This window comes from Liolophura sinensis, chromosome 9, assembly GCF_032854445.1.
Source record: "Liolophura sinensis isolate JHLJ2023 chromosome 9, CUHK_Ljap_v2, whole genome shotgun sequence".
Lineage (NCBI taxonomy): Eukaryota > Metazoa > Mollusca > Polyplacophora > Chitonida > Chitonidae > Liolophura > Liolophura sinensis.
Genome location: NC_088303.1, coordinates 29,479,132 through 29,498,131, shown reverse-complemented (window position 1 = coordinate 29,498,131; position 19,000 = coordinate 29,479,132). Strand labels below are relative to the sequence as shown.

The window sequence follows — 19,000 nt, the reverse complement described above, 5'->3', positions numbered from 1 at the left end:
ATCTTTTGTGCCTCTCTCATTCTGTACCCTTTACCCTGTTAGGTATGATCTAAACAAGGCAAACATAGAAAAGGGTAAGTTTTTACTGGAGGAACACGATTTGAAGAAGAAAGAAGAAGTGCTAGAGAAACAGAAAGCTGATGCAGCTGTGATACGAATCAGGAAGGAAGAGAAGTTTGCTAATAAAGCCCAGGAGACAAGGTTGTCCAGGCAACGGTGAGAACTTACTAATGGGATGATGTTACAGTTACTAGTAACTTCTGGAGAACTTGTAAAAGATGTAAAGATAGGGACACCTATTGAAATCGTTTGGATTTTTATTAGTCTAGATAAAAGAGTGATGGAAATCCGTCCTGCGACAGTGAGCCACATTACATGCACTCTAAGGATTCCTTCATCATCATATGACTGAAACATTGTTAAGTATGACGTTAAAGCCTTAGCACTCACTCACTCAAACCCAGTTGATCATTTTTCATTTTTGTCATGCTTTTTCTCCATGTTGCCTGTTTTTGTAAATACTGTGCAAATACTGTTTGTTCATGCAGGTTGATTGTGTTGAATTTTCCATTGTCTATATACGTAGGCAGTTGAATAAAGCTATTCGTTGTGTGAATGTTAACATCTGTTAACATCATGGCAAATTAGTTCAGTGCTACTTTCGTAGTGTTTTCATAATTGACATTCAGTTGGGCTGTGATGCTTGGCCACCGGTATCGCTGTATATGAAATTGTAATGTTCAGATAATCCATGCTGATGGAGAGATTTTAGGAAATTAATTTTTTCTTTTGTTATAGTCGATGTTTAATAGTTGGTTTCCATGGAGCAAAAAGTATCAGTTGTAAGAGGAATTGTCAGTAGTGCATTTGTAGCCAGTTTTAATGTGTTTCTGATTGACCAAATGACAAATGATTAGCATGGTAGAGGTTATGTATTCTTCCTCCCCAGATCCTTTAAAGAGGCTGAGGTAGTAGGTGAATTTTTTCTCTCTCACTCAGTTGTTCTAAATTAATGTTGTTTTTGCTGACCAAATGTCATATAGAACTAGCTTCATATTTTAGCACAATAATTTATACAAGATCTCTTGTCATTCTCCCCCAGATTGTTTAGGGAGGCTCAGGCGATGGGTCAGATGAAGCAACAGAGAGCGATGGAGGATGCCAGAAGGGCCCAGGAGGAGACTCAGGTCTATGTCAAGCAGACCATAGCCATGTAAGTCTTTTAATGACTGTGACGACCATTAGCAATCATCACTATAAATATGTATAATTATTTTCTTCTCAATTATGTTTAAAGAATTTTAAAATACAAAACAACTTTGTCAGAATTTTTGTCATAATTTTTTGAAAGCTTGTCTCCTTTATCTGCTTGGCCCTCTCTGGCCTATCACAAATGATAGCTGTTCCTACAATGTCTTGTTCAAATCCAACTCTTGTTACCTTTCACCCACACATTCCCAGACCTGTTGGACTGTTTCCATCCATAAACCTGACTTGTTTTCAAGTGAAATAATCTGGGCTAAAATGTTAAACAGCAAACAGTTTTCCTATGCTATACATCATCAGGTTAACTTGTTTTGATTTAAATTCTTGATTTGTTTATTTATTTATTAATTTATTTATCACCCACAGCCAATGCCCACGAACTAAGGGCTCCCTGACACAAGTAATACAAAACACATCGAAGATGCCCACATATGACTTTTATATCTAACTCTTTTATTTGAAGTTTTGTAACTTTTTATTGGGATTCGCCTGGGTGGAAATTGTTCTCCAGAGGGTAAAAATGTTTTCACCCAGAGTGAAAGACTCAAATCAGGGGAGAGTGTAATTTTGAAGCTCTAGAAATTTGGAGAAATAAATAAATTCATATAAAACATATGTAGGGACTACAGAGCTTGACCATTTTTTCCACTTGACTTTACAAGTAGGAATTACACTTTCTTGATAGAGCAAAGATTTTATGCTCAAAATGAGGTGAAACCACTGCGGGTTTTGAATTAGTGACTTCCGCAGTCAGGCATCTAATTGCCACCTCTACATGTCAACTGTCTTGAGCATTTGACCAATAGGCCTTTCTGGTTTGAAGCTGTTTCAATCAATTCTTTGCTACAGTATATCCAGAAAGTCTAAACCCTTGCCATAATAAGTTTCTTAAAACCACTTTCTGATTGACTTATCAATTACAGTAGGCGTGGTTTATTTTATGTAGCAGTGCATACTGTTGAACGCCAAAGAGTTTTTGTCAAGTACTTGTCATGTTTGTCCTAGAATGAAACGTCGTGAACAGGAATCTGAAGAGAGGCAGAAGTCAGATTTGCAGACAAAAATGGACTCTGTGATAAAGCTTAAAACTGACATCAAGGCAAACAGAGTGAGTAATTAAACCACCAGTTTATTGACACACTAAGACTCAGTGACATCATATGGTTGTAATTCATGTTGTGATTAGAAAGTTTGAAGGTCTCGGTTTACAAAATAATGAGTGATACACGTATTGGGTCATCAAGAATGTTTGATGTCATTGGTAATAGGAGTAAAGATTGGGTAGAGAAAATGCATTTGGACCTTTCATTAAAGTACTCCCAGGTGCAAAATTTCCATGGGCTACATGTAGTTTCATGAAGCATATTGTTAAGGAGTTAAGTCTGCCTTTCACCTAGTGTGCTTCCTTTTACATTGCTTTTATGGTATTTATGATGAATTTCTCAGGAGAACCTAAATGCCATCCGAGCACGTGACAGGGCAAGAGAACGAGAGCGTCAGTTACAGGAGCTGGCAGAGAGACAGGCGATTCTGGAACAGGGAGGTAACCCTGACCAGGCCATGCTCATCAAGAAACGACTCGAGGAATTTGAAAATGAGAAGCGGTGAGTTCTGACTCCTAGACCAGGGAAACGGGGGAATAATAAGAGAAAAAATTCCCTTTTATGGCACAAGATGTTTTAGAAAAAAGGAAATGAAATGGTTATGCATGTGTGTGAGAAGTAAGAAATGCCTATGGCTTTTATTTTCTACTGACTGTCATATTGATAACTAAGTATCAAATTTATTTCGAAAAATGTTGCAGTCGAAACTGGGGGAACTTGATGGTTCAAAAGTGGATCCAGATAGCTAATTTGCATAATGTTTTCTGTAATGATCTTAAAGACATCTCTCATCAGAAGATTTTAAATTTTTTTTTTCCTTTTTGCAGACAGTTCAAAGCAAAAACCCAAGAAAAAACGGCTGGAATCATGAATCGCATTTTAGTGGAGGAAGAGAGACTGAAAAAGAGGAAGAAAAAACAGCCGTATTTATGGATGGATGTGAAGAACATGAGTGAAAATGTGAATTTCTACCTTGCTTATGTTTTGTACTATAAAACCTACTTGTATATGTATTTATAACCAGTAGAGATTTTATTGTACCCTGATGCAAGGCAGTTTATGCATTATTCTGACCCTTAGAGCTTTTATCGCACAAGCCTATCACCTTCTGTATACAGTAACACTTTGGTTTATGTTTGTCTGATGTTTGTGTTTCATGATTTGTCTTTGTGGCAAAGAATAGTTTCCAAGTGATTACTAGGGCAGCAGATTTACATCTTTGAGTAACTTTTTAAACTGTTACCAATGAGCAGATATATCAGCTCCAGAATATAGATTAAACCTCTTGTCTATACGTAATTGCAGAAATGTTTAACGAAATTTAACGATATCAGCCAGTGTGTGGCAAAATGAACAAATTTTGCCACGAATATGTGTTCAAAGATTTTTCTTTACCCATTTCAGTATCCTATAATATTTTATCTTTAATTGTACACAGCATTATTCATGTTCCTGTTATTGTAGAATCTGGGGCCTCACAGGAAGAAACCCTTGAAGATGTTCAAAGAAGCTGGCATAATTGAACCAAGTTTGACTGAGTTTGAGCCTTACTTAATTGAACAGGAGGAACAAGAAAAACAGAAGACAGTAAGTTAATGTTGCTATATATTGTACATGTATACATATTTGACTTTGTACTTCCATACCCTCAATCAGCAGTTTGGAAGTCACTAAAATTAAATTTGACACAAATTTTCTCTTTTTTTTTGACAATTTAACTAAATATTTGAGACAAAAGATGATTGTAGATTTATCTTATGTCAAGCAGGGACAGCCAGTGGAGGAGACTGGTAAGGATCAGGTTGGACAGGGTAATGAGGATGCCAAGGAATCTGATGATGAGGAGGAGGAGAACACTGGCAGTGAGGCAGAACAGGAGGTGGCTGCTCCAGAGGAAGGTAAGTGTGCTGATTAAGGAGGCTCACTTTCATCATAATTTTGTTGCCCTGAGTCAAAACCTACTTGTATATGTATTTATAACCAGTAGAGATTTTATTGTACCCTGATGCAAGGCAGTTTATGCATTATTCTGACCCTTTAGAGCTTTTATCGCCCTGAGTCATGTCACCTGGTGGCCATTTTGGGTTGACATGAAAATATTTAAGAGTCATTAAGAGTCTTTAGAATTTCATGTCCGATTTACTTGAAATTTAGCGCATGTAACAAACATTCCCTGTGGATAATTTGGGAAGGAGAAGAGTGCAATAAGTTTTAGCTGATAAAGGGGAAGTGATGTCAAGTGAAACAAAAAATTCGTATTTGTCATTTCTAAGCATCTTACCTAATGTAAATTTGACGTTCAGATGATGAATCTGGTCTTATTTTATTTTTTTGATACGATGTATACTCCTGCAAATTGCGATCAAATTGCAAAAAAAGTGCAATTTCGCCCATGTATGTGGGTCACCTGACAGCAAATTGGTATAGCTGTAAAGATAAAAACTGATGAGTGAAAAGTTATATATATGTACTGTACGTAAGGCTGAAAATCATTCACCGGTGTTTGCATGATTTGCTGTCACTGAGCAATTGCCAAAAGGCCGATTTACTACATTTGTCACATTTACATGTAGTGTGCATATAATGTATTGATGTCTAGGAGAAATGTAGGCTTTCTAATAAAGTTGTTTATATCCCTTAATGGTGCATTAAGACACCATTCAGTTAACTGGAAGTAACACCGCACAGGCCGAAAATACCTGCTTGAACCCCGGAATTGATGCTTTGGTAGATATATTTTTAATTTATATTCTTACCACGTGGTATGATTTTGTGCTCGGATGATCACATATTGGGGTAACATGTTGCTCAAAGTTAACTTTGTTGGCTTGTTTTACTTGGTCCCATGGGTGCAGGCTGTATATGTACAAGGTTTCTTCAATTAAAAAAATTTACTTTCCATTAGCATAACTAGATGCTGCCCACACTTATTGATTATCTGCCTTTTTCTTGACTGCCTGAGCTCTTTTCCCATCGTCATTCAAAGAATTTCCTTGCTTTGATGGATAAACTTGAACAACATGAAAACCACACCATTGGTAGCAATCAGGTAGATGACTGATCTGCATGGTATTAATATGGTTTGGTGTTTGGTAAGTAAATTATGCTTCTAATCATGGGTATCAGTGGGATTTAAGTCATGAACTTGAACTTGTACATGTGACATTTACTGTGAATATGTGGTAAATGGACTGCAGGGCCTACTCACTGGAATTAGTCAGATAAGATGGCTGGTATAGAAAATCTTGCGGAGCATTAGTGCTACTTCATTAGATAGTACTGTATTTCGTTCATAATGTGAATCTTTTTTATAACAGAAGATGGCAGCCGAGTGAACTTGGCAGTGCCCGAGTTTGAGGGATTATGGGACCAGCATAAGCCTTATAAGGTTCCAAAGGAGATAGATGGGCCTCGGAAAATACCTGGAGCCACCAAGATGGAAATGGTAATTTTTGTTTTGAGAGAGAATTCAGTTTCATTCTGGTTATGGTGTCATGGTGGTATAACTATCTCATGAGTCTTATATGACTAATGCTGCAGTTCACTGGAATGAAGAGATATGGTTTATTGTTTATGTCAAGGATCTCAGCTAGATTGTGAATTTCCTTAAAAAAGATGAAGTTTGGATCCTGGTCTGTCCATTTTTTGACTTCAACAGGTTAACTGAATATTGTCATTTATAGTTTCATCTCAGTTACAAAGAATTTTGGGAAATAGAACCATAATAGACATTTTTATTACTTCCTTCTTTTTATCGCCTTTAGAAGAATTACATCATTGAATTTCGTTGTTGTTTAATGGGCAGTAATGATGCTGTTCCATCTGCACATTCTTGGATTTCAATGTCATGGTAGTGTTAAAACACTTTTGATTGATATTTTTTCACAGGACATTCTAGAGAAAAATTTTGAGAAGCAAAAGCAGAGTATAGTTACGAGGCAGGTGGCGGCAGGTCGAGAATTCAAAGGGGCTGCATTCTACAGCAAACCCGATGTGGTCCATTTCAAGGTACGCGTGTGTTATAAATACCCATGTAAAGGCATTGATAAAATGTGACACATTAGAATGAGTGCACACTGGAAACCTCATTTTGATAGGGAAAAAAGCCCCTGCAAATATCATCAGGTGGCCATACAGGCTCAGAGAGTAGAAGCGATTGCTCTCTATGACTATGAGGTCTCTGACCGTCTCTCCCAGGTGCTTGGTGAAAGTCGGTGGTTTACTCCGGATACTCTGGTTACTTCCGCTCATAAACCTGGCAGCTGTCCTATAAGTGAAACGTTCTTGAGCACTGTGTTAACACCAAGGAAAAAAATAATAAGTAAATAATATCATTTCTATCAAGAAATAGAAAAGTAAGTCAGTTTACACCATCAGCTAGTTCCACGCAAATATAGTGTTGATATATGTAGTTAATATTTATATATTAAATGAACATTCATTCTTGAGTATGGCATAAAACACCAATCAAATAATTAAATGAATAAATAAATTAACTTTTTATGGATAAAGTGTATGATGCTAGCCATCATATAAAGCAAGTATAAGGCAATGTCCTCTGCAACTACCTGTCATGGATGCAAAGCCTATATATACTGCATACATAGTCCTGATATTTATACTCGACAAAAAAAAGTCAGTGTGCCAGTGGAATTCAAAATGTTAAGTTATGCAATCAAAATAATTCAAAAAGACTGGCTCCAACTCTGATGGCCTGGGGACAGCTGTATATCAAACTTAACTGTGGTGACAGCACATAGTGTACAAATAAGTGACCATCGAAAGCACCGTCATCTGATGTAAGAACTGCAGTATACTCTCTTTCTAGAACATGCCTCAGAAAAGTAGCGTCACTATGGGAGGACGTACGCACCCATGCAGTCATTCAGTCTAAGTTCATTTTATTGGACTGTTGTATCAGTATTCCTCACATGAATGTCATTATTATTATGAATCTTTCATCAGCCCTTGTATTTGTGTGTTGTGTGTGCAGGATTTTGATGTGGGCAAGTGTTACAAGAAGCGGGTGATCCTGACCAATGTCTCCTACAGCGTCAACTACTGTAAATACATTGGCATTACAGAGCATCTGAAGGACTTTATTGACATTCAGTGAGTATGGACTTTTCAAGGACACATGTCTTTGAATTTGATTTATAAAAGAAAAAAAAAGCATACATTAAAGCTTTCAGACTCAGTTTTAGGGACAATTATTAGCTTTAATACCCAATGATCAAGCACTTTCACTCATGTGGTTTTAAAGCTGAGATTTTGTATCTGAACATAAGTTCCTACTAAAAATATACACGTACATGTCATTATAGAACGTTAATATGTTTGTTTTTGTTTTATCATGTCTGATTTGAAGATCTTAATGCATGTGTAAGGCTATTAATGGATGTACATCTGAGCTGTGTTTAGGTACATTTACATATAAATATAATCCTCAACTGTAATTTTCGCTTTCAGTTTTGATCCTCCAGGTCAGATGTCAGCAGGAATGACCTGTGAGATGCTGGTTACCTTTAAACCAATGGTAGGAACTGCATGTGTACTCGCTTTTCTAATTCACACTAATTAAGTTGATACTATTCTGTTGGTTATTTCTGTTAAAACAGAAAAACTTGCAAGAAATAAAATGAGATAGTGTAGCTTTTAGTCAGATGTTCAATATATATATATTTCTTTGTTTACAGGTTATATATGGTACTGTTAATACCAGGCTGCTATTCAACAAGTGATTTTAAAACAAATCTTGTACCACTTGAACAGTCTTGATCTGTAAGATGCTTTCTGCTAATATTAACAATATTATTTGATTGATTATTTCAGATCAACGAGGATCTAATGGGAGAGGTGAACTTCATGGCACAGACTGGTCCATTCTCTGTCCCTCTCAGATGTACCACCAAGAAGTGTGATGTCAGTATAGCCAGCTGAAATATATATTGTATGATAACAAGCCAATAACTACGAAATACAGTTGTCTATAATATGTAGGGTTTGAGATACAGTGTTACCACTGTGACAACAGAGTAATGTCCCTTTCAGATTTGATGTAGTATCACTTTACTTTGGGGTCAGTCTGCCAAAAAGAAACACAAAAAAGAAAATGTAATGTTACAGGATAAGATTAATCTTTTGAATTATATTATTGGATGGGGTTGGGTTTCAAATATTGCAAAAGTGATGATAACGTGTTTGTAGTTTGTCTATACACAAATACTACATGTTTAATGAAGGATAGGCAAATGGCTGGGACATCATTTGTTGTTGTAATGAAGTGAATCGAAAACTGCGTCTGGTACATGCTTAAATCCACTGATTTTAGGGATAGATGTAAAATTTAATTGCCTTTTGAGAATATAATATGTCAATATATTTACAGCTGATGGTAGATCAAGACACAGTTGACTTTGGCACAGCTGTGATTGGAGAAACCCTGAAGCGAACATTCACACTGACAAACAAAGGAGCACTGGCTACATCTTATGAGTTCTTTAAAGTCACAGGTAAGTTTGGCACAGAGAAGTGCAACAGCCTGGTAGAATCCAGAGCGGTTTGGAATGGCGAAGGTGATCTTGGAACGTGGCGAACTGATATATATGCTTTAGGGTGTACTTTATATAAATATCCCTTTTTGGCTCACCTGTACAAAGTAGGGAGAGATATTGTGAGAAGGGGATCAGATGCTGTCTTTGTCCAGTTTGGTTGAAGTTTTCGCCAATTAAAAGGTTGCAGTGGCCTCCCATAGTACACAGATAGGAAGCGATTTGCAAATCAAAGACCATGGAAGTCTTTTCCTCATATAGCTCAACATTTGCTCGGGTATTCACAGGGTTGCATTTGAAGTCACCGCTCTGCAGTCCTTAGGCATACGATAAACAGTGATAGTTGTGACATTGTAATAATTTTGGTCTGTTGATTTAATGTCAAGATCTTAGCACTATAATTAGAGGATAATATATGTGTATGACAGTGTCTATTATCATTCTACTTTATTTTGGTTTAGAGGTCAATATTTGAATGTTTTTCAAACGGCTCAATCAGGCGAGCTATCAGCATTCTCTGAATGCCTGGTTTTATCCGTGCTATTTGCCTGTTGATGTGTATTTATGAGATCTCACTGAGAATCATTGGGCTTCATGCAAATTCATTTTCTGTAAAATGAATAACATTTTATGAAAGATTCTGTAAAAAGGTGTTTTTATGTAATTGTTAATTCATAATAGGAGGTTTGATTGGGGATAATAGGAAGTTTTTTACACAAGTAGTATAAATCAGGTAAAGAAGAGTGCCACTCATTTTTTTTTACTTCTAAACTTTTAACAAAAGTGACCAAATGCTGTTTATCTCTCTTTGATTATAAACTGTATTTTGGAGAAGGTTTGTGTACCCCTTTTAAAATGTATATAAATAAAATTTGAAATCATTACTTCAATTAAATCAAAATTTGTTGTTTTATTTGAACAGGTGTGAAGCAGAGGACAGTGACATCAGCAGCCACGTCTCTGGGCAGACTGGTAAGTGGTGGTGCTTGTGTGTGTGTCATATTACATTTGCTTACCAGTCTCCTCTACTCTCCTCACCTGTGTTTTACACAAGTACCATTAGCATGCATCCTCCATGTACAGATTCTGCCAGCTCTGAGAGCATGCACTGATGTATAGTAAGTAAGACATTATAGTGTTAGTTTTGTGGAGGCTAAAAGTACAAACTGGGGCCTCCGTGGCTCAGTCGGTTAGCGCGCTAGCGCAGCGTAATGACCCAGGAGCCTCTCACCAATGTGGTCACTGTGAGTTCAAGTCCAGCTCATGCTGGCTTCCTCTCCGGGCGTAAGTGGGAAGGTCTGCCAACAACCTGTGGATGGTCGTGGGTTTCCCCCGGGCTCTGCCCGGTTTCCACCCACCATAATGCTGGCCGCTGTCGTATAAGAGAAATATTCTTGAGTACGGCGTAAAACACCAATCAAATAAATAAATAAAAGTACAAATGTCATCTTTAAAAAAATATCCTCAGAGTATTTTTAAACAATCTGTTCAGCGAGGTTCATACATGGATGCTCTTATGTACTGGCGTTATGTGTCTCAAATATGAGCTGGTGTAAGAGGACTAAGTGTGCATGTGTGTATTCATGGTTTCAGGCATGTTCCCCAGATATTCAGGTGTGTGCCTTATCATCATTTCAATACATTGATCAGTTTTTATTGGTACTGGAAGACTTCAGTGGTTTTCACTGGGGTTCAGTTTGTTGTTCTGTATGCGTTAATACTTGGCCTAATCTATCACTGTTGTATTGGTGATGGGTGTTATTCATCTTTGGTTCATATACTTCTGTGTTGAGTATAGTGTTTTGTCTTTGTCTTTACAGTTGTGCTCATGTAATAAGCATTTCATTTGTTTATGTGCATGGTGCTGATTGTCAGTGTTGTTCAGGTTAGGTCATTGTACTTTTTATGTTGTGTTTTATTCTGTGTACATGCATGTATTGTATGTATTTACTTTTGATTGGTTGCTTTTCTTTAGCGGTATTGTTCAGGGGTCAGCTTTATGAAGTATACTTTAAGTGTTAAGTAGCCCTCAGCCAAGTGCAGTGTACAATGTAATACAGTTTAGTACTTATACATGTATTTTAATAGCTGTGTGTTTGTCATGAAATCATTTCCAGGGTTACTCCTAAGTGTTCTGTTTAGTTTATGCGCTCACACTTTTTGTTCGTAACATTGCATCGAACATTTTTGTGATCTAGTCATGATGGCTATGGTTTTACATTTTTTAATCTCTAAGTTAGCTCTGTAACCATTCCACTTTTCATACACAAATACTCATATATTTATATCATGTGAGATGTAGAACACGATTGAAGTTTATCATGTGCATTATCATTGTGATGGTCAAGCATGTAGGTATACTCTATGTCTGTCTGCCTGTACGTCTGTTTACCATGGTAATTTTATTCTTCAACACATGATGTATATAGAGATGTGTGGGTACCCTGTTAAAATGCATCCTTCATGGATTATGATCCATGTGGATCAGGTACAGTTGTATGCTGCAATTCCTTGTGTCAGGCACCAAAACAGGGTGATTTGGAATCGGCAAAATGTGCTGTATAATGTATTTGGGGAAAATAATGTAGAAACAGTATGAGAATGAGCATGTGAAATAATGAACACATACAAATTTAGTAGGCTCTATTATCTGCCATTAAAATGTTTAAAGAGCTACTTCAGTGCTTAGACCTGTATGTGTTAAAGAGCTACTTTAGTGCCCAGACTTGTACGTCTTAAAAGCAAAGTTGAAAGATAAGGATCCATATATATGGACTTACATTAATGAACACAATTGTAAAAAAAATTAATTGTATTACAGCTGCTGTTGTTAGTTTGTGAGAATAACACGGAAACAAAAGTTTTCTTTCGTTTCCAGTTTTACCTTGTGTGACATGCAAGAACACTTGACGTATTTGTGAAGACACATGGTTCCTTGATTTCTCTCTATGACATGTACATGTATTTTGTCTAATTTTAAGCCATGCGTGACATTGATTATTAAACCTCTTAGTGACAGGGGTATTCATCATTGCTCACTGCTGTATTGTAGACCACCTCTGATACAGTGAGAGGGGAGAGCCCAGTGTCTGACAGCCTGAACAAAACAGACAAACCAGATGTCACACAGACCCAGGGTAGGTTCTCTCCACCATTGTATCAGTAGGAATCACAGTTAAATCTTATTTCAAGTGGAGCATACAGTATTGTAATACAACTACATGTTTCCTCACAGTTGTCTGAGAAACAGCCTATAGGTTTGAATGTTTTATCATTTGGCTATAAAAGCATCACTCAGTCCTGTTTCCTTGCTCTAACCTAGCTCTCAGTGCTGAGTGCCAAGGGAGGCAGCTGTACGTATCATTTTTAAAATCTTTGGCATCACCTGATACAGGTTTGACCCTGGGTCTCCCAACTTCAGGGTAGTCACTCGAAGCATTAAGCCACCAAAACAATCCATAATTACATGTTGGAGGTTGTCTGCTAGAATTCCATAATTCGCTACAGCATCAAGTCACAAATGTCAGTTGCTAGCTGGGTTTCCTCAGCCATAAACTTGATAATAGAGTAAGGATAAAATATTATTGAATTTTGGTGTTATACCCCAATTAGAGAAGTAATTAGTACATGTGTATATTGTAGAGTTTAAATCAACTTTGTTACTCATATACAGTAGAAAATTTGTGAAAATGAACTCCATAATAATCTATACTATTATATCCGTAATAACAGATTTTCTTATAATGGGTTACAAGTTTTATGAGAAAATGAGAATGGTTTAAATGAAGCATCATGTCATTAATTCACCCTCACTGCCTTGCCTGTTATGTTTTTAGAGGCACCAGTGGTCGATCAGACTTTGGTGGGGGAGGAGACACCTGCTGTGATGACAGCTGGAGATGCTGATACAGCCCCTGAGATACCAGGAGAGGATGTTGAGGAGTCAAACGACACTGCCAGGGGTATGCAACAAATTGCCTTTGCAATTAATGGATGTTCCTGCTGCTTAAATATCAGCGGATGATATCCGTTCTGAATGTATCTTTATACACAGGTATGGCGATTGAAATTTAGCAATGCCATTGACTTATTTTCTGTTTTTTATTTTCTGTTTGGCTGTTATGTAGAGGAGGGAAGTAATGCGTATGGGGTCAGTGAGCTAGAGGATCTGGACACTGTGGATGGCATGAAGGTCAAAGGGCAAGGGTCAGGGGAAATTGGTACCTTCAGTTCTGTCAGGTTGGAGGTGATGTGGCAGCCTACCATCCCTGGCAAGGTGGATTGTGAATTTCTCATCAACTTTGCTGACCCGCTGTCTGAAAGCGTAAGCATCTTTGTTGGATATACATGTACATTTCCCGGGCAAGCAGTGATTGTGCCTTACAACCTATAAATAAAGGAAAATGTATAAAGAAATTAATGCTTGTCAGTCATGAAATTAATTGTGCAAAGCTTGTACCGTGTATATATGTGACTATTGTCAAACAAAAAACAAGGTCTTTGTGTGATGCTACCATAGCCTTGGCATGTTAACCAACATTTTTATTACATTGTGAAGAATATTTCATAATGAAGAAACAAACTTGCCCACTTTCAAAGGCCTTTTGTCTCTGGATCTCCCCTTAAAACGATTTTAATTGCCCTTCAGAATTTAGATTTAGAATTTTATTCGTTCCCCAGTATAGCACAGTCTCAAAGTATCGGTATGATTGAATTTGCATTGCTACTCACACCAACAGTTTAAGTACATGTACATATTTGTAGCACTGTTTTTTCTTAATCTGTGAGCAATGGTAATTAGAACAAAAAGTCCTGTTTTAATCTACATACTTTGCAGCATAGCTATTTGTAACACCCAGAGAAAAAGAACTGAAATGGGCAGGTTGTTTCATCGAGAATAAATGTTGTGGGTAGTGTATCTAATTCAAGAACAAATACTTTTCTTAAGTGCTTTTGTCATTGATAATTAGTTGTTTGAATGATGGCCACATTGCTTCTATTCATAGCCTTTACCGTCTATTTTAATGTTTCCACTTTGTCACATTGTCAGGTTTGAGGCTTATTTAATACAATACATGTATTTGTAACTGTCCTATTGTCTGTCAGTGTTCGTTGCGGGCTCTGGCCAGTGCCATAGATGTGCCGGTCTGGGTGGATCGTCAGACAGTTGACCTGAAGATCTGCATGTTTGACCGGCTGTACCAGGACACAATCATTGTGAACAACCGTGCCACTACGGCCCTGCGCCTCAAGTTTGAGGTGTGTAAAGAGTTGAGGAACCATCTTGAACTGCTGCCTAAGACAGGTTATATCCAGGCTCAGTCACAGTTCTCAGCACAACTCAAGTTTCTCCCAAGGTAACTAAGTCTTTTAGATATCGATCAGGTCTTAATATACACTGCATGGTACACATTGTTTGAAGCTGCTCTAAGTAGGTGTAGTTCCCTTCGTGTATCACATTTATTTCATTACCAGTATTGTGCCAACAGGCACAAGTTTACATTTGCCACAACATGTGCTGTCAATACCTAATTTTCCCTCAGCCCAATATTTTATCACAGTCATGTTTAAAAGTGAAATTTATTGGTCTGTTCCTGGTATTGAGGGGTACTGTATGTTTACACCTCTTGCGTCAGTCCATCAGTCTGTCATTTCTTCAGTCCTTTCAGTTTTTCAGACTTTGTTCTCAAAACAGTTCATTGTTTTGTGTTGAGAATTGGTACATAGCTTCACCATGAGAATTTTTTTTTTGTTCCTGTTTTGCACAGTTTTTTCGGCCTTTTTTTTTTTCAAAACAATTAACTCTTAACTGGAACTTGGTACATGGCCCTTTAGAATACATCTTCAGAATGAAATGAGCTTATATCATAGCTGTTTATTTTATATTGTATGTCAACGTAAGTCTGGCTCTCTGGAATCAGTCAGTACCATTTTCTTTTGTTTGTTTTTTCCAGGAAAAGTTTATTTGAGGATGGTAGTAAATACTTTGATACTGAGACAGGGGTTCTTGAGGCCCCTATGGTGATAAGAGTGGCAGATCAGGTAAGAAACAAGACAGTCAGCAATCAGAGACAGAGGTTATCTAGATCAATTAACCATGTTTCTTACCATGGCGGCAGGCCATAGAAGACCCAGGAGTGCATTTCTCAAAGCCATTTCTGACTTCTGTCAAAATTTAAATCCTGGGCAAAATGCTTAGTTTTTTGTACTGAAAGTTAAAATTTTTTGCACATTTGTCTTAAGACTACATTTATAGAAGGTGATGAAAATTATAATTGATAATTATAAATTGACCCAAAATAAGCTCCAGGGCCCATATTTATGTGATTGGTACATTGTACTGTGGCGTAAATGTAAATAATCAGTGTACAAATGCTAGACTTATTAGGGCAAAACATTTTAGTTGTACATGTAGCTGTGTTTGGACTTTTGGCTCAAGTGTTATGATGTCTGATAAATATTGTCCTAGAACTCTTTTGTTAGTAGGTAGAGAATACTGGAATAAAGTGAGTGTATTTTGTTTTATCTTTCCACTGGCAAACAGCGTTAATATTTTAGAGCACTCAGGTAGCACCACATTTCCATTAAGTAATTTTGTTGTGCAGACTCGCCCAGTGCCGTTCACAGTTCAGGCAGTCATAACCAACTCAGACATGGAATTTGACACTACAGACTTGGACTTTGGTTGCTGTACTATCTATGAATCAGTTAAACACACTGTACAGCTGTCCAATAAGTCTATTCTGCCTCAGCAATATGGATTCCTCAACATCCCAGACGTGAGTTAATTTACAATATATGTGCAAGGCAAATGTTTCTACAGCCAGTGATACATGTTTAAGACAGTGTGAATCTGAAATACAAAACGTGAATTTGATTGAAAATTATGAACAGAAATTGAGGAATAAATGACTGGATTTGTATTCCTAACGCATGGTACCTGTTTTGAGGAAAAGAGACAGTACAAATATTTAACTCTAGTTCAGTTCATGGAAAAGTTTGTAAGTAGCATGCCAAAGATCTGTGGTTTTAGAGAGCACTCCAGTTTCTTCTACATATAAAACTAACCACCAGCATAGAAGTGAAAAATTCTTCAATATGGTATTAAACAAAAACTCAGATAGATAAATAAGTGTTGTTTACATTGCCTTATATTGTATATATGAATGTTTTACAGTTGATCAACCTAACACTTTCACTTTCAGTTTGTGGAGATCCAGCCTAATGATGGCTTTGGTACTCTGTTACCTCTTGAAACAATACAACTGGATATTATCTTTAGTCCTAAGAAGGCCAAAGACTATAAGTTTGATCTCACCTGTAAATCTTTAATCAACAGGTAAGTGCAAGAGGGTAAATATCCACATGTCTCGAAAAGATTATTGAAAATGTTTTTTCTATTCTGCTGTCATGGACATTCAACATGCTCTCAGGCTGACATTCCTTTACATATTTAAATGTGAAAAAAAAATATTACATTAAATTAAATTAACATTTACTTTTACGTTTGGCATCAAAAAGTAGATATTCTTATCAATATTCTTGTCATAATACACTAATATTTAATGTTCAGAACTATATTTATTGTGAAGCAGTCTAAAATTTTTTGTCTAAAATCATGAGGATATCATCCTTTGCTTCGAACTTCAAGGAAAGCTTTTTTGGCTGTCAAGAGTTTGAAAACGAAACTTTTTTTTTGCAAATATATGAAGATGAGAATGTCAGGGTACACATGTATACAAAAAAAACAAAAAAAGAGGTCTAATAATCTGTCACTTCTGTCTTTCAGTTTAGAAAAGAGCTCAAAATAGAAAATGAATGCATTTTGTTGTAGCAACGAGTAACACGTGTTGAGCAAGTGAATTGATAATAGAGCAATATTCTAGGACCTTATCCATTTCTGCTGTAATTTGATCAGCCCTGTATGTACATGTACCTGTGTATTTCAGGAATTTCACTATCAGCTGTGTGGGTGTTGGGGTTCACCCCCCTCTGGAGCTGTCACACCAGACCCTGCACTTCAAGGCCACATCTCTCTATGACGTCTCCATGACATCGCTGGAAGTCGTCAACTCTCACACCAGCACTAACGAGTTCACACATCCCGTTCCTAGGATTGGCAAAGGTTCACCATCTGTCATTTTGTCATTATTTCAGTAGTAGTTAGAAATTTGTGTTTGTATTTCAGAACAAGCACATATATTTCTGAAGAAAAAGAGTGTTCTGTTTTGCTGGATAACCACATTTTGATGCTCGTTGGGTCTTGATTAAAGAGAGCAAGCATGATTTTTTTGTTTTGTTTTGGTGTTTCCAGGAGCTATTGCCCCAGTAGGACCCACATCCTTTGAGTTTGTCGTGCCAAAGGGTGCCCCGATAACTGTGTCTCCGTCTGTGGGAACAGTGGAGCCTGGAAAGGTAATATGCGCTGCTTAGCTCTTGTCAGCACGTACATGTAACTGCATGGCTGCTAATCATACTCAATAACCACCAGTCAAATAAATAAGTAAATAAAATTTTGAGCCAAATCTCCGTGCAAGTTTTTTTTTTTAGCGAAAGAGCACTAACTTTTGACCAGTGGCTATTCCGGCTGTTAGTGACTTAACCACTGTTGTGTTGGGGTTTGTCCCTTATGAAGGCAGTTATTTCATCGATACTGCTTATAAGTGATTTTTTTTCTGGACTACTTTATATATAACCTCAGTAATTTTTTTGTTCCCATTATATGGAAATAATCTGTGAATGTGTTATTATTTTAGTATTGAAAAATAAAGCACCAACCCAATAAATAAGTTATACTTAATATAAAGAATATACTGCTTGGATCATGTATAAGTTTGAACACGCACTTACCTGAGGAGTAGGATAACATTAAAGGAAAAGAAAACATAAAAAATGATGCCAAAATCTGATGAAAGAGTGTGAAAACTTATTTTCAAATATGGTCTGTTTTTTTTGAGGAGAAAAGGGTATTTGAAAATATATTTGTATGGTGGGTATTTGAGACCACCTCTTGGTTTATATTTTCTTTGCATTATAATGTTCTAAATGAGGATGTGATGCATGTATAATAAATTTATTTGAATGTAAATTTGTTGTAAATATCCAAACATCTGATTTATGATACAGGTAGTACAGTTGTATCGGTATTTATAAATATATTAAAAATATAAATATGGTCAAAATCCAGGTTACACACATGTGTTACCTGAAAAGATGAAATTCTAGGGTAAATATATTTATTAAACATGTGTTAGATTCTCATTTATAACAATATTTCATGAAGACTATATACCAAGAGTTGGTCCCAAATACCCACCATACAGAAGTCGTTTTAGAGTGGCTTTTTCTCTTTAAAGAAAGATCTTGTAAAATATTGAAGACCACATTTAAAACCAAGTTTTCACATTATTTCATCTGAAATTTATGTAATTTTTATGTTTTCTCCACCTTTAATTCTTTTTATGGAAACCCGCATATAGATTGAGAAAGTCCATAATGAAGAACTCATAAAATTCCTTCCCTCCTGTATCAAGAGAGTCCAAAGATGTGAATTCATTTGTTGTTTCCTTCATTACGTCACAATTATCAGTACATGTGTTCATAAAACATATGTGAAGTACACATGCACTGCAATCTCACAGAAGAAAACGATGTGTTCTCTTGTCATTGGACCTTCTGTGTAGCTTGTCCTCTAGTCTCCCATTACACATTAACTGAAAGAAACATTGACATGATACTTACCACACTTTCAGAAATGTCACATCAAGGTGCGTTTTTCTCCCACATTGCGTGAGGAAGACATTAAGAGGAGGCTGTGAGGATGATGGTGAAATCCCTGGAGGCAAGGCTCAGAGAGACTACAAGGAACAACTGAGGAAGGCATCAGGAAGCCCAAGAGCAGGTCAGTCTCTTAACTTATCTACAGCTCTCACAGATGAATTGTAATCTACAAATACCTGTGCATGCATAGTCCAGACTCTGACATTGAAGTATGCATTAATTGCAGGGAAGTTAACCAGAATGTTGTCAGTGCGACATCATTGTAGCAGTAGAGATTATGACCTTGTCTTTGTGGTTATT

At 36.8% G+C, this 19,000-nt stretch overlaps 1 protein-coding gene across 1 annotated transcript in view; it reads left to right on the top strand.

Annotated features, from left to right (window-relative positions):
- LOC135475770 (cilia- and flagella-associated protein 74-like) overlaps positions 1 to 19,000 on the top strand; it is a 42,776-nt gene that overhangs the window by 2,913 nt on the left and 20,863 nt on the right. Inside the window, 26 exon segments of the mRNA XM_064755709.1 lie at positions 43 to 216; positions 1,103 to 1,213; positions 2,272 to 2,374; positions 2,713 to 2,870; positions 3,197 to 3,329; positions 3,834 to 3,956; positions 4,135 to 4,267; positions 5,687 to 5,814; positions 6,258 to 6,377; positions 7,363 to 7,481; positions 7,839 to 7,905; positions 8,202 to 8,291; positions 8,758 to 8,881; positions 9,843 to 9,892; positions 10,514 to 10,534; positions 11,973 to 12,057; positions 12,757 to 12,882; positions 13,048 to 13,244; positions 14,027 to 14,277; positions 14,875 to 14,962; positions 15,526 to 15,699; positions 16,126 to 16,259; positions 16,870 to 17,045; positions 17,235 to 17,335; positions 18,673 to 18,721; positions 18,724 to 18,779. Of these exon segments, the coding sequence (XP_064611779.1) occupies positions 43 to 216; positions 1,103 to 1,213; positions 2,272 to 2,374; positions 2,713 to 2,870; positions 3,197 to 3,329; positions 3,834 to 3,956; positions 4,135 to 4,267; positions 5,687 to 5,814; positions 6,258 to 6,377; positions 7,363 to 7,481; positions 7,839 to 7,905; positions 8,202 to 8,291; positions 8,758 to 8,881; positions 9,843 to 9,892; positions 10,514 to 10,534; positions 11,973 to 12,057; positions 12,757 to 12,882; positions 13,048 to 13,244; positions 14,027 to 14,277; positions 14,875 to 14,962; positions 15,526 to 15,699; positions 16,126 to 16,259; positions 16,870 to 17,045; positions 17,235 to 17,335; positions 18,673 to 18,721; positions 18,724 to 18,779 (3,091 nt within the window).